This window comes from Sinocyclocheilus grahami, unplaced genomic scaffold (assembly GCF_001515645.1).
Source record: "Sinocyclocheilus grahami isolate Dianchi unplaced genomic scaffold, SAMN03320097.WGS_v1.1 scaffold19.1, whole genome shotgun sequence".
Classification (NCBI taxonomy): Eukaryota; Metazoa; Chordata; class Actinopteri; order Cypriniformes; family Cyprinidae; genus Sinocyclocheilus; species Sinocyclocheilus grahami.
This window is the reverse complement of record NW_015505198.1, coordinates 1,243,375-1,256,388: the sequence shown is the minus strand read 5'-3', so window position 1 is coordinate 1,256,388 and position 13,014 is coordinate 1,243,375. Positions and strand designations below refer to the sequence as shown.

Here is a 13,014-nt window from a genome sequence, read left to right as displayed (position 1 = left end):
CAAAAAAAAAAAAAAAAAAAAAGACCACCACAGATTTTAAACCAATGATCATTTTGTCATGGAAGAAAAGCTTTTTGCCAGTCAGCTGTGGATGAGACCGCAATCACACCTGAAACTTCTCCTTGCAGGTTCCCACATTGACATCAGTCCCCCAGATCACCAGTCTCTGTCCTGCACCCTGCTCGCTGCCGGCCACTGCGTCTCCAGACGGCTGAAAGTCAAAATATTGTATTCATTTTTATTATTAATAAGTTATTTATTCAACGTAATAATTATTAATTAAATTCTACCATATTTTTTAAAGGGGTCATTTGATGCGATTTAAATGTGGGAAGATTTGCATAACGCCGCCCAAATGTTCACGCAAAGAAAGAAGGCGTAACTTTTATTCTCGCTGTTGTATTGCTGCCGCCGCCGCCATGTCGTGAAGGCGCTGTGTGTTTCGTTGTGAAAGCGAAACTACTTTGTTTGGTCTTCCAAAAGAGGACGATATCTGCTTCGTCATGCCTGGAGCTGATCTGTGCTGGTCGTCACATGTGGTTTCCGCAAGCCTCCTTTGTCGAATCCGCTGGCCCGCCGTACTCAAGCCCGCCGCCTCCGCTCACTCTAGCCGTTCCTCACTCTAGCCGCCGGCCTCTGCTCACTGTAGACCACCGTGTGTGACGCCGTGTTTCGTTGTGAAAGCGAAACTACTTTGTTTGGTCTTTCCAAAGAGGACGATATCTGCTTCGTCATGCCTGGAGCTGATCTGTGCTGGTCGTCACATGTGGTTTCCGCAAGCCTCCTTTGTCGAATCCGCTGGCCGCGCCGTACTCAAGCCCGCCGCCTCCGCTCACTCTAGCCGTTCCTCACTCTAGCCGCCGGCCTCTGCTCACTGTAGACCACCGTGTGTGACGCCGTGTTTCGTTGTGTAAGCGAAACTACTTTGTTTGGCCTTCCAAAAATGGTCACGACTAGAAATCAGTGGTTAAGTTGTATTTACAACACTGTTCCAGAACACTTCAACCCAAATATTCAGATGTGTGCAGCACATTTTATGGAGGACTGTTTCCTGATCCTGGTAGAGTAGACTACAATGCCGGCTGTTCTGACTCACAGATTGTAAACGTTTTTTATATTTATACATTTATATATAATATTTTTTGAGCAGTGTAGAGTAGGGCTTGTTTGTCATTTCTCCGATCACAAATGCAGACATGGTTTTATGTTTACGCGGCGCGACGCAAAAAAAGACAGTATAAGTCATTATAATGCTTAATTATGTCCCCACTGGATGTAACGAATGCCTCGTTTATAATGTCTTTTCATGTTTTTGAATCATCGCTCCAGCCTGACAGGGCATCATCACAGTATGGTGAGGGGCGTAACATTTCCGTCACACGCTTGAGGTATTCGGCCAATCACAATGCACTGGATAGCTGGCCAATCACAGCACACCTCGCTTTTCAGACCGATGAGCTTTGTAAAAATCGACACGTTTCAGAAAGGCGGGGCATAGAGGAGAAACAATAATGTACAGTATGTGGAAAATAATGTGTTTTTTGAACCTTAAAACGCATAAACATTTCATTACACCAAATACTGTTCTTTTTAGCAACATCATATGACCCCTTTAATAGATTGAATTAGCTTAAATCTTTAAATTTTCAGTTTTCATTTAAATATTTAAAATTTTAGTAATTATGCGTTTTATTGGTTTTTGTTTTTTCAAACATTACTATTTAGGTATAATTTATTTCCGTTATAGTTTGCTTTCAATTTATATGAAATTGCTTTTATATTTCCAGCTTTCATTTAATTTTATGTTTTTGTAGATTTTAAATATGACCATTTAGGTTTCATTTAAGTTTTAGTATATTTTTATTTACAGCTAATACATTTTGTGCTTCAACTTATTTCAGTTAGTTGCTAAGGCAACATTTCAGATTTTCCTTTAGTTTTTTTTTTTAGGTAATATTTATATTTTTAGATTTACTTAGATTAAAGTTACTTCAATTAAATTTGGATTTCCATATTTTCTGACCTGAATTATGACCCAGTACAATAGTGTAATTACATATTACTTCATTGATTTGTTTAATAATTTAAATGATTTTGAATTTTGATAATGAATGAATATTATATTACATTATAATTTTGCCCTTAGCTGATCTCATGCCTGATGCTCATGAACAAGCCACAAAAAAAAGTCCATACTCACAACAGAGTAAAATATTAACAATTAGAAGTATCTGATCATGAGGTGTTAAATGTAGTGCTGTCAAACGATTAATCGCATCCAAAATAAGTCTGTGTATATATAAATACACACCCATGAATGTATACATTTAAGAAAAATTTAATATATATATAAAAATTTGGACTGGTGTCTTTTATACTGATAACGAGTTCAAACAGATACCATTAATACAGGTAACGTGTGGAGGACAGAGGAGCCTCTTAAAGAAGAAGTTACAGGTCTGTGAGAGCCAGAAATCTTGCTTGTTTGTAGGTGACCAAATACTTATTTTACCGAGGAATTTACCAATTAATTCTTTAAAAATCCTACAATGTGATTTTCTGGATTTTTTTTCTCATTTTGTCTCTCATAGTTGAGGTATACCTATGATGAAAATTACAGGCCTCTCTCATCTTTTTAAGTGGGAGAACTTGCACAATTGGTGGCTGACTAAATACTTTTTTGCCCCACTGTATGTACACATACTAGTGCTGTCAAATGATTAATCGCGATTAATCGCATCCAAAATAAAAGTTTTTGTTTACATAATATATGTGTGCACTGTGTACATTTATTATGTATATATAAATACATATAGTAATATACATAAATACAAAAGCAGAAACATGACACTGATGCACAAAAGCATGACTGAAGTATATATACACACCCATGCATGTACTGTATATATTTAAGAAAAATATGTTACATTTTTATATTAAATATATTTATTCCAACCGTGTTGGCATAAATATAAATTATATGAATATAAATATTTACATGTAAATATTTTCAAAATATATACTGTATGTGTGTGTATTTATATATACATAAATATACACAGTACACACAGATATATTATGTAAATACAGCACTACGTAAATGTAATAAATCACTTTTATTACCAGTAAGCCAAAATGCAAAAATTAAACATGTGTTTTTATGTATCTGTATTTAGTAGTGCTGACAAACCATTAATCGCGATTAATCGCATCCAAAATAAAAGTTTTTGTTTACATAATATATGCGTGTGTACTGTGTATATTTATGTATAAATACAAACACATGCATGTATATATTTAAGAAAAATATGTATTATTTATATATAATATAAACATAAATATTTTCTATATATATATATATATATACTGTATGTGTGTGTATTTATATATACACAGTACACACAGATATATTATGTAAATACAGCACTACGTAAATGTAATAAATCACTTTTATTACCAGTAAGCCAAAATGCAAAAATTAAACTCTGTTTTTTTCAAAATGAAACCGTAACTTTCACTCACTGGTTCCGAATGCATGTCGACCTGTGGAGCTTTCCGGACAGATCCCAGGTCGGCCCGCTGACGCGCCGGGGTCCCACGTATGCCGCTGCGGGGCGTTCCTTCTACCCTGGAGCTGGGAGTGCCGTACATCAGCGGAGAACTCGCATCAATCTCACTCTGCAGGACTGGATAAAACACATCTTGATGTTTTCCTAATTCAAATTAGCTGCATAAACTATTCGATTCAGTGCAAGTAAGGTGTTGAATACGAGCCGCACCAGAGCGCGGGGCCACAGGGCTGGAGAACAGCGACACGTCCATGGCTGGAGACGTGGGCATGGGCTGAAGCTCTGTGGACGTGTCATGAGCCCTCGACCGCTGTGATGGAGGGGAGAGAGGGTCCTCGCTAGCAGCTGCAAACACACACAGACACCGTTCACATGCAGCAACTGTCAAAAACAAACCTGTCTGGAACTGATCAGAATTTTTTCGCCAGCATATGTGTGCATGCAAAGTCAATGTAACTCACGGGTCGGGGGGTCTCTCTTACGGCTCTGGGATGATGGTGAAGACATCTTGACTCAAAACTGAAATGTTAAATCTCAAAATTAATGAACTGGAACCAAAATTCATTAAAACGATTTCTAAATCATGTTACAAAACAATAAATATTATTTACTACATTAATAAATTATATTAAGTTTATAATTATATAATATTAAATATACAATTATTTAATTTTTAATGTGCACTAACATCGAATTCAAAGAGTTGCAGGTTCGTTTCATACACAAACAATTTCAGCATATATGAAACTTAATACCTCATTTATCATGTTAATGACTTACGACTTAAGTTGATATAAACTATCATAATCATAAATGTTATGCAAATATTATATTATGACATTAGGCCTAATGATTTATCCAGAATGAAAGACATCATCTTCATCATAACACTGCACCACAAAACACTTATTAGTAAACATATCTAGCTAAACACAACATAAAAAAAATTAAGTTTAGTTAGGCTAAATAAGTTGAATGCTTGTATGAGATGCTCAGGGAAGACAATAACTGTCTGTCCAAATACCTAAACTTCTTAATCTTTCAACTAAATCGGTAAATCTACGTAGCACATCTATTTTGTAAGCACATCTGAAAAAAAAAGAAAAAAAAAGAAATTGAGTTTATTATGAAGGTTTCAAAGATGTACAGTGACTTTGAGTTGCTACATTTCTACTGGAAGAGTGAGAGGCTAGCAGCACGCTGCATCAGCCACAACAATGACACAACATAGTCTTAACTACAACACAGAATAACTATTATTTTCAACTACAACGCACTATGTTAAGGTCCAGTTGACCAAGATCTGTTTATAGGTTATCGTGATTACATTTCCTTTCAAACACAACGAGTTTATACAGAGATATAACACTTACCGTTCGCACGGGTTCCCTTCTGAACGGTGGCGCGAAACTGTCTTGTGACGTCAATTTCGCGGGGAAATTTGGACCAACCAACAATACGCTCCTCACTATCAGTCGAGAGGGGGAGAAGTTAGACACGCGTGTGCTTAAATCACATATAACTCGTTATTTCTTAGATTACGCAATTAAATTGCAGTTACGTATGCTTAAAATTACAATAAACTCTTTTCCAAACGTTCTTAACGGCAGACTGACAATTCTAGGATGAGTGACATAAACGAATCTCATCAACTGTTTGGTATCGCCCGAAGATTTCGCGGGAAAGAACATCAAGGCAGAATAAATAGAGTCGATTCCTCTGATATCCACTAGATGTCCATGTGGACAAGATGAAGTGCCACAATATGAATGCATATAGAAAAACAACTGTGCCATCCTCAAAAGAATTATGAATGACATTTTGGCCCCATTAATGAAGATTATTTATTAATGCATGCATAAGGCAGGAAAATAAAACTAATTGTAATTTGTATTACTTCTATAACGGCAAAATTATTTAAAACTTAAAAAAATGAAATAATGTAACATTAACAACAAATAACTTTCTTGCTTTAATTCGACTCTCGTTTCAATTTATATTCTGCTTGTACTGAATTTGTACGTTCAATGTGCTTCCCAAAGACATGGATGTGAATAGATAAATGAATAAATGGCTAAACACCCAGTTAATAATAATAATGAAAATAATATTAATAATAATGAACCAACTATATTTGTATTCGTATTACATTAATTTTCTCTCGATGATCCTTCTTTCTACTCATCCAAACATGCCTTCATATCCAACAAAATTACTTAGGCTAATAATAACTACCACCACCACAAATATGAATGACAAACTACAACAACAATATTAAATACGAACAAAACAAAAATTACTTTTAATTTGTTTATTCAAATGTATTTATTTATTTATTTAAGAAGGTTGAAAATGGCGCATTCATTTCATTTTCTCTCACTGATCCTTCTTTCTACACATACATACTCATAATAATAATATTAATAATAATAATAGTCGTGGCCAAAAGTTTTGGCAGTGACATAAATGTTGTGTTTCGCAAAGTTTGCTGCTTAAGCTGTTGTGGTGTTCATTCACATTGCTTCTAGATTATTGTGTAGAGTGATCAGATGCATTTGAAATCATTGCTAAAAGCTTCATTGGCCAAAAAAATGAACTTTTCACAAAAATTTTTTTTTTTTTTTTTTTTAATTTCACTGTTTTTTGATCCTGACACAAAATGACCAGCTAACATTAATTGATTAATCATATCAGCACCACATGTGAAAGTGCACTCTAAAAAATGCTGGGTTAAATACAACCCAGTGCTGGGTAAAATAGGGACAAACCCAGCAATTGGGTTGTTTTGACCCAACGGTTGGGTTACTAACCAGAAGGTTGGGTTAAACATTTAACCAAACCGCTGGGTCAAAACAGCCCAATTGCTGGGTTTGTCCCTATTTTACCCAGCACTGGGTTGTATTTAACCCAGCATTTCTTAGAGTGTGTGAATGAGTACTAGTCAGGTGAAATCACTATCATACTAATTAGATTGTAAGAGCAGACTGATTGCTATAAAAGGAGGGAAGAAGCGCTTCCAATCATTGTGTTCTTGTTAGCAATGGTTACCTCCAAAGTAACACGTGCAGCCATCATCGTGTTGCATCAAAATGGCCTCACATGCAAGGAAATTGCTACAAAGGATATTGCACCTGAAAGAACCATTTACCGGCTCATCAAGAACTTCAAGGAGAGCGGTTCGACTGAAGAAGTCTTCAGGACGTCCCAGAGTGTCCAGCAAGCGGCAGGACCGTCTCCTCCTGAGGAGGCAGCTACAGAACCGTGTCACCAGCAGTGCAGAGCTTGCTCAGGAATGGCAGCAGGTTAGTGTGAGAGCATCTGCACGCACAGTGAGGCCAAGACTTTCAGACATGGCCTGGTGTCAGGAAGGGCGGCAAAGAAGCCATGTCTCTCCAAAAAAAAACCGAGTGATAAAGAAGTGGCTCGAAGATCATTACATTGAAATTTTGGAACCGTGGCCAGGCAACTCCCCACATCTCAATCCCATAGAGAACCTGTGGTCAGTCCTCAAAAGGCGCGTGGACAAGCAGAAGCCCAAAAATTGGGATCAACTCCGAGAACTAATAAGGCAAGAATGGATCACCATCAGTCAGGATTTGGCCCAGAACCTAATATCCAGCATGCCAGAGCGACTTGCAGAGGTTATGAAGAACAAGGGTCAACACTGTAAATATTGACTCGTATTATTATTTTTATTGATATATATATATATATATTTTTTTTTTTTGCCAATAAAAGCCTTTAAAACGTATGATATGCTTATCATTGTCTTTCAGTATGCCATAGAAATGTGGAAAAATAATCTACAAATACTGAAGCAGCAAACTTTGCAAAACACAAAATTTGTCACTGCCAAAATTTTTGGCCATGACTGTAATAATAATAATAATAATTTTTAATATTGATGATAATCAAAACATTAATAATACATAATTGTTACTTTATTATAAATGTGAACGAAAATCCATAATTATAATAGCCTAATAACATTAATAATAAACCCGAACAAACCCCCCCCCAAAAATTCTCAATTTAAATTAATTTTATTTTTTAATAATTTTTTTGTAAATTGATGTATGTGTATATATGCTGGCAGGGGCGCATTAAAATTAATTTTCTCTCACTGCTATGTTCTTCCACACATGCATACGCATTCAAACACGTCCTCATGTCCTACAGCATGAAGTTCTGACAGGCTGTTCTTAAAAGTTGCTGGTAGGCGTTCGTACACACCCGAGTCTCCTCAAATAGGAGCACAGGCGGAACATGTGACTGACGCTGGACATTCACTGGCTTCTGGAAGGGGGCGGTGATGCCGTGACGCAAGCCGAGCGCTCGTACTTAAAGCGCGCGGACAGCAGAGTTTAGATAGAGAGCTACGAGGACTTTAACACCTGCTGCTCAAGACAGCCAGACTTTTGGAGATACGCGCTAGTTGCGCGAGACAGGGTGTGATTGCGCGTGAAAAAATACGCCTTTTGAGGATTGCCAAGGGGACGAGGAAGGTATCTGCTGATTGAGTTTGAGTTTCGCAGCGTCCATGTCTGACATATACAACCTGGACTCGCAGTGCGTAACGCCACCATGCAACATGAGCTGGGCCATGGAGCCTGCCAACTTCTATGACAATAAAGTCATGCCAGGGGATGTCAAATCCGGGGGAGAGCATGGCACGTCCGAGGACAACAACAACAACAGCAGCAGCATGATGGAGCTCAGCAACGCGCCTGCCATCTACGATGATGAGAGCGCCATCGACTTCAGCGCCTACATCGAGTCCATGTCCACGGTTCCTCTGGAGATCTGCAACGACGAGCTCTTTGCAGACTTGTTCAACAACACCGTGAAGCAAGAAAAGCCCGGCTTTTACCTGCCGAGCGCTTTTGCGCAAAAGAGCGCGGAGAGGCTGCAGCGCCAGGATGGGGGCTTTGGCAAGGGCGCGTTTTGCGCACCGATCAAGAAGGAGGCGGACTGGAGCGACAGCGAACTGTCCTCGTCCTTACCATCTCAGATCGAGACGTGCGCGCAGACGAACGTGAGCCTCATGCACACGGGTCAACCGACACCTCCCACCACACCAGAGCCAGAACCCGTCACCCAGAGGAGGCTGGGAAAGGAAAGGGGCAAGAAGTCAGTCGACAGGCACAGTCAGGAGTATCGGCAGCGGCGCGAAAGAAACAACATCGCCGTGCGTAAAAGCAGGGACAAGGCGAAGCACCGCAACCTGGAGATGCAGCAGAAGATGCTCGAGATGAGCGCCGACAACGAGCGCCTGCACAAAACCATCGATCGGCTGACGCGAGAACTCAGCAGCCTCAGAAACTTCTTCAAACACATGCCAGACACTTCGTTTGGGACTGCGGCGCGCGCGGCTGTTGACAGTCGGTGACGAACGTCGGGGAAAGAGAGAGCGCCCCAAAAACCTTGCCAAAAACATACCTCAGTGAACTTGAATTACTATGTTCCTCTGTAGCAGACTTGCATTAAGTTACACATTGGATGATGGACTTTGGCACCGCATGGTGTCGTCGTGATTATTTTTGTGAATGTTTTTGTATTCTAAATTATTACAGAAAAAACTTCATATATGTTTTTATGGTACCCGTTTTATAATTGCCAAAAACTTCCTATTAATGCCAGAGCATGTTTGAAATTGTACAGTGTGTACAAATGTATAATAAAACGAAGTGAAATTTCCAAAAAGATCCATGTGAACTCGCATGTGTGCACGGGGGCGGGTCTGAGGGGGCGTGGTCTGTTGAAAGGTGTAGCTGTCAATCAGCTCGACGGGATCATGATTCGTGAGTAGATTTTGAAATGTAATACTTAAAGTCACGTGGGTTGTAAGGAACAGCGATTTCGGATTTAAGAATAAAATAAGGTTTGTGGTAAACACTAGAGAGACACATTTCCAAATTCCAGATTAATTTGCCAGACCTCGAGATAAATTCTGAAGCTGCTGGTTATGCTTTTAAATAGAAGTTGGTAAATAAGGGCTACAACTACTACACAGGTACTTGACGGATTGATGCAACTTTTTAGAAAGAAAAAAGAAAAACAACAACAATGGTATTCACAGGTGAATACAAAAGGAGTAGCATTTGATCCTAGTTTACAGTTAGACCCATTCATAGAATTAATTCAATGGCATAAATAATTAATAATAATCATTAAACATAATATAAATATTCATAGAACATATTAGGTTTTATTGTGTGCTTATTGTCAAATTAGGAATAAAACCAATTGAAGGAATAATATTGGTTTATCTGTCATGAAAATGACTTGATCAGTTATCTGGTGGCATAAAACGTTTATTTATAGTGGATGCAGGTGTTCAGCTGTCATAGAGAGCAATAAATCAATTACTGTACAATTAACTTAAACACCACCATAATATAGATGCCATCATTTGATTGACAACACAAAAATATTTTATCAGCTGATACTGGACATCACATGAGCATCTTTCATACTAATATTATTAGTTCTGGTTTTCTTAACAGTTTCAAAATACTACAGGCTCCAGAATGATCATTGATAAAGTTATTCTAGCACTCTACACTTTTTGGGCTTATTTACATACATTTGGAAATAAGGCAAGACTAGTGTTGACTAATAATTCTTTTTAAACCATGAAATGAACAGATAAGTGTGCTAGTAATCAGTGCAGGTCACACTCCTCCAAACCCATCCAAACAGTGTGACTTCTGTTGACGACGTGGACGAAGACGCTGAGAGGACCGATCTCCGACCCAAGAACATTTTCCACACTGTAACCCTGTCAAACAAACAATTAACTGTGAATTAAAAACAGAAATGGTTCTAAATGACTGACACTTTCACACTGCTAGTCCAGAATCTTACCTCAGTACAGCTTGTTGAGTTTAAAAGAGATGTAATGGTCTTTTGCTGCAACTGAAACACATGAATGCATTAACATCATAATCGGATTCATGCGATGAGGCAGGAATATGAAAAAAACATAAATATTTTCTGTTAACTCAGACAACCCTGGAAATCATTTAGACTCTGAAGGCCTCAGGAAATCAACCCTCTGACCTCGTCTAATCAAGCATCTTGAGACATTTACGCTGGACAGCATTAGACAAAATAATGTTACAGGCTTCTTTTGCATAGTGAAAACTAAATGCATTATAAAAATGGCTTAGTATTAAGTAAATTCTTGTTAATATAAACTTAAGACTGTGAGATTTTGAGCTTAAGAAACCAGTCAAAATAACAAAACTCACAGAAACTCACAAGGCAAGACCAGTGTTGATTAATGATTCTTATTTAATTTATTTACATTTAAGACCAGAACATATAAACTTTCCCTTTCATGCCTCATCATTTACTGAGTGGTCCAAACTTGTCACAAACTTCATTCCGGTTCTGTGGGTGAAACTCATTTCTGATAACGTATGAGAGATATCTTGTTAAATCTGTTCCATAATATGTGACCCTCCGCTTTCGCTGAAATTTCCAGGAAATAAAACAGAAAGAAGATAAACACTAGATGAAAAACTTTTGCATTTCTGCACGAGTGATAAAATCATGCTAGCTTCACTTTCTCAAGTGTTTATGATCATCATTTTAATGTCATGTGAGATGTAGACACAGATGTCTTAGAGTTTGTTTTCAAGAGAGCAGAATGAAAAGAATCGAAACACGAAACCTGTCGTGAAGTGGTCTACGTCATATATCAGCTCAAAATATATATTTACATGAATAAAACTTACTAATATGATTTTATGACATTAAATATGACGTGATCATGCGAAAAAATACCATTCACATTATCATTATGTGCAAAAAAAATTACTTCATGTTATTTAAAAACAAAACAAAACAAAAAACCTGGATTTGATTTTTCGGTAACACGTATAGGGACCAATTCGGTAACACTTTACTTGAAGGGGTGTGCATAAGACTGACATGACACCTTCATAATCATGACATGACACATGTCATGAATATGAATGAGGTTTTATGCATGTTTATGACAACTGTCATTAAGTGTCATTCGCTCAGTTATGTCATTTTTAATGCAAATATGACATTATTTGGCCTAACCCTACCCTAACCCTACCCCTACCCTTACCCCTAACCATAGCCCATAACAAAGACATCTCAAACAATGTCATCTTTGCATTAAAAATTACATAACTGAGCGAATGACACTTAATGACAGTTGTCATAAATATGCATAAAAACCTTCACATTCATGACCTGTATCATGTCATGATTATGTAGATGTCATGTCATGATTATGAAGGTGTTATGTCAGTCTTATGCACACCCCTTCAAGTAAAGTGTAACCACCAATTCTCACTATTAACTAGTTGCTTATTAGCATGCCTATTATTAACATATTGGCTGTTTATTAGTGCTTATAAAGCACATATTTTGCATGACCATATTCTACATACATACCTAATCCTAATTTAACAACTACCTTACTAAATATTAATAAGTAGTAATTAGGAGTTTATCGAGGCAAAAGTCATAGTTAATGGTTTGTTAATGAGGAGAATTGGACCTCAAAATAAAGCGTGTGACCGATTTTTCTATAACAGTAATACAAATCTGATATTTAAATGAATGCAAATTATTTTAACTGTAAAGAATTTATATATCATAAAAATGTCTGCTGTACTTTGTCTTATTTATTATATTAGGTCTGCTGTTATTTATGCTTTGAAAACAAAATAGACATGATTTTTCTTTAACAGAAGTCAAAAGCTGATATCATTTAAATGAATGCAAATTATTGTATAAAGTATGTATATATCATACTAGTATTTGCTGTACTCTTTAATTTATGCTTTTTTTTTTTTTTAAACCTGGACCTGATTTTTCTGTAACAGTAATGAAAATCTGATATCATTTAAATTAAATTAACGTAAATTATTTAAACTGTAAAGTATTTATATAGCATAAAAATGTCTGCTGTATTGAATTTAATTTATTCTATTTAAAAAAAAATAATAAAAAAAACCTGGACCTGGATTTTTCTGTAACAAAAATTAAAATCCGATAGCATTTATATGTCATAAAACTGTCTGCTGTATTGCATTTATTCTACTAAAAAAATAAACCAGATTTTTCTGTAATAGCAGAAAAATTGGACATGATTTTATTTTGAAATAATGAAAATTTAACATTATTTAAATTAATGCAAATTATTATCTGCTTCACTTCATTTTGTTTTTTTATTACATATCCAGTGGGTACGGAAAGTATTCAGACCCCCTTACATTTTTCACTCTTTGTTATATTGCAGCCATTTGCTAAAATCATTTAAGTTAATTTTTTTTCCTCATTAATGTACACACAGCACCCCATATTGACAGAAAAACACAGAATTGTTGACATTTTTGCAGATTTATTAAAAAAGAAAAACTGAAATATCACATGGTCCTAAATATTCAGACCCTTTGCT

At 36.7% G+C, this 13,014-nt stretch overlaps 3 protein-coding genes across 3 annotated transcripts in view; 1 reads left to right on the top strand and 2 right to left on the bottom strand.

Moving 5' to 3' along the window:
* Window positions 1-5,028, bottom strand: part of LOC107554683 (DNA replication licensing factor mcm4-like) — an 11,933-nt gene extending 6,905 nt beyond the window's left edge. The window contains 5 exon segments of the mRNA XM_016237271.1: window positions 110-211; window positions 3,523-3,686; window positions 3,780-3,914; window positions 4,031-4,088; window positions 4,943-5,028. Of these exon segments, the coding sequence (XP_016092757.1) occupies window positions 110-211; window positions 3,523-3,686; window positions 3,780-3,914; window positions 4,031-4,076 (447 nt within the window). The 5' untranslated portion in view covers window positions 4,077-4,088; window positions 4,943-5,028.
* A 2,902-nt stretch (window positions 5,029-7,930) lies between these two features.
* Window positions 7,931-9,272, top strand: LOC107554665 (CCAAT/enhancer-binding protein delta-like). Its single transcript, XM_016237252.1, has one exon. The coding sequence runs from the start codon at window positions 8,110-8,112 to the stop codon at window positions 8,956-8,958; it is 849 nt and encodes a 282-aa protein (XP_016092738.1). The 5' UTR covers window positions 7,931-8,109; the 3' UTR covers window positions 8,959-9,272.
* spidr (scaffold protein involved in DNA repair) overlaps window positions 9,107-13,014 on the bottom strand; it is a 34,733-nt gene continuing 30,825 nt past the window's right edge. The window contains exons 12-13 of the mRNA XM_016238034.1: window positions 10,437-10,487; window positions 9,107-10,350 (exon numbers count right to left, since the gene is read on the bottom strand). Of these exons, the coding sequence (XP_016093520.1) occupies window positions 10,234-10,350; window positions 10,437-10,487 (168 nt within the window). The 3' untranslated portion in view covers window positions 9,107-10,233. The remainder of the gene's footprint in view (window positions 10,351-10,436; window positions 10,488-13,014) is intronic.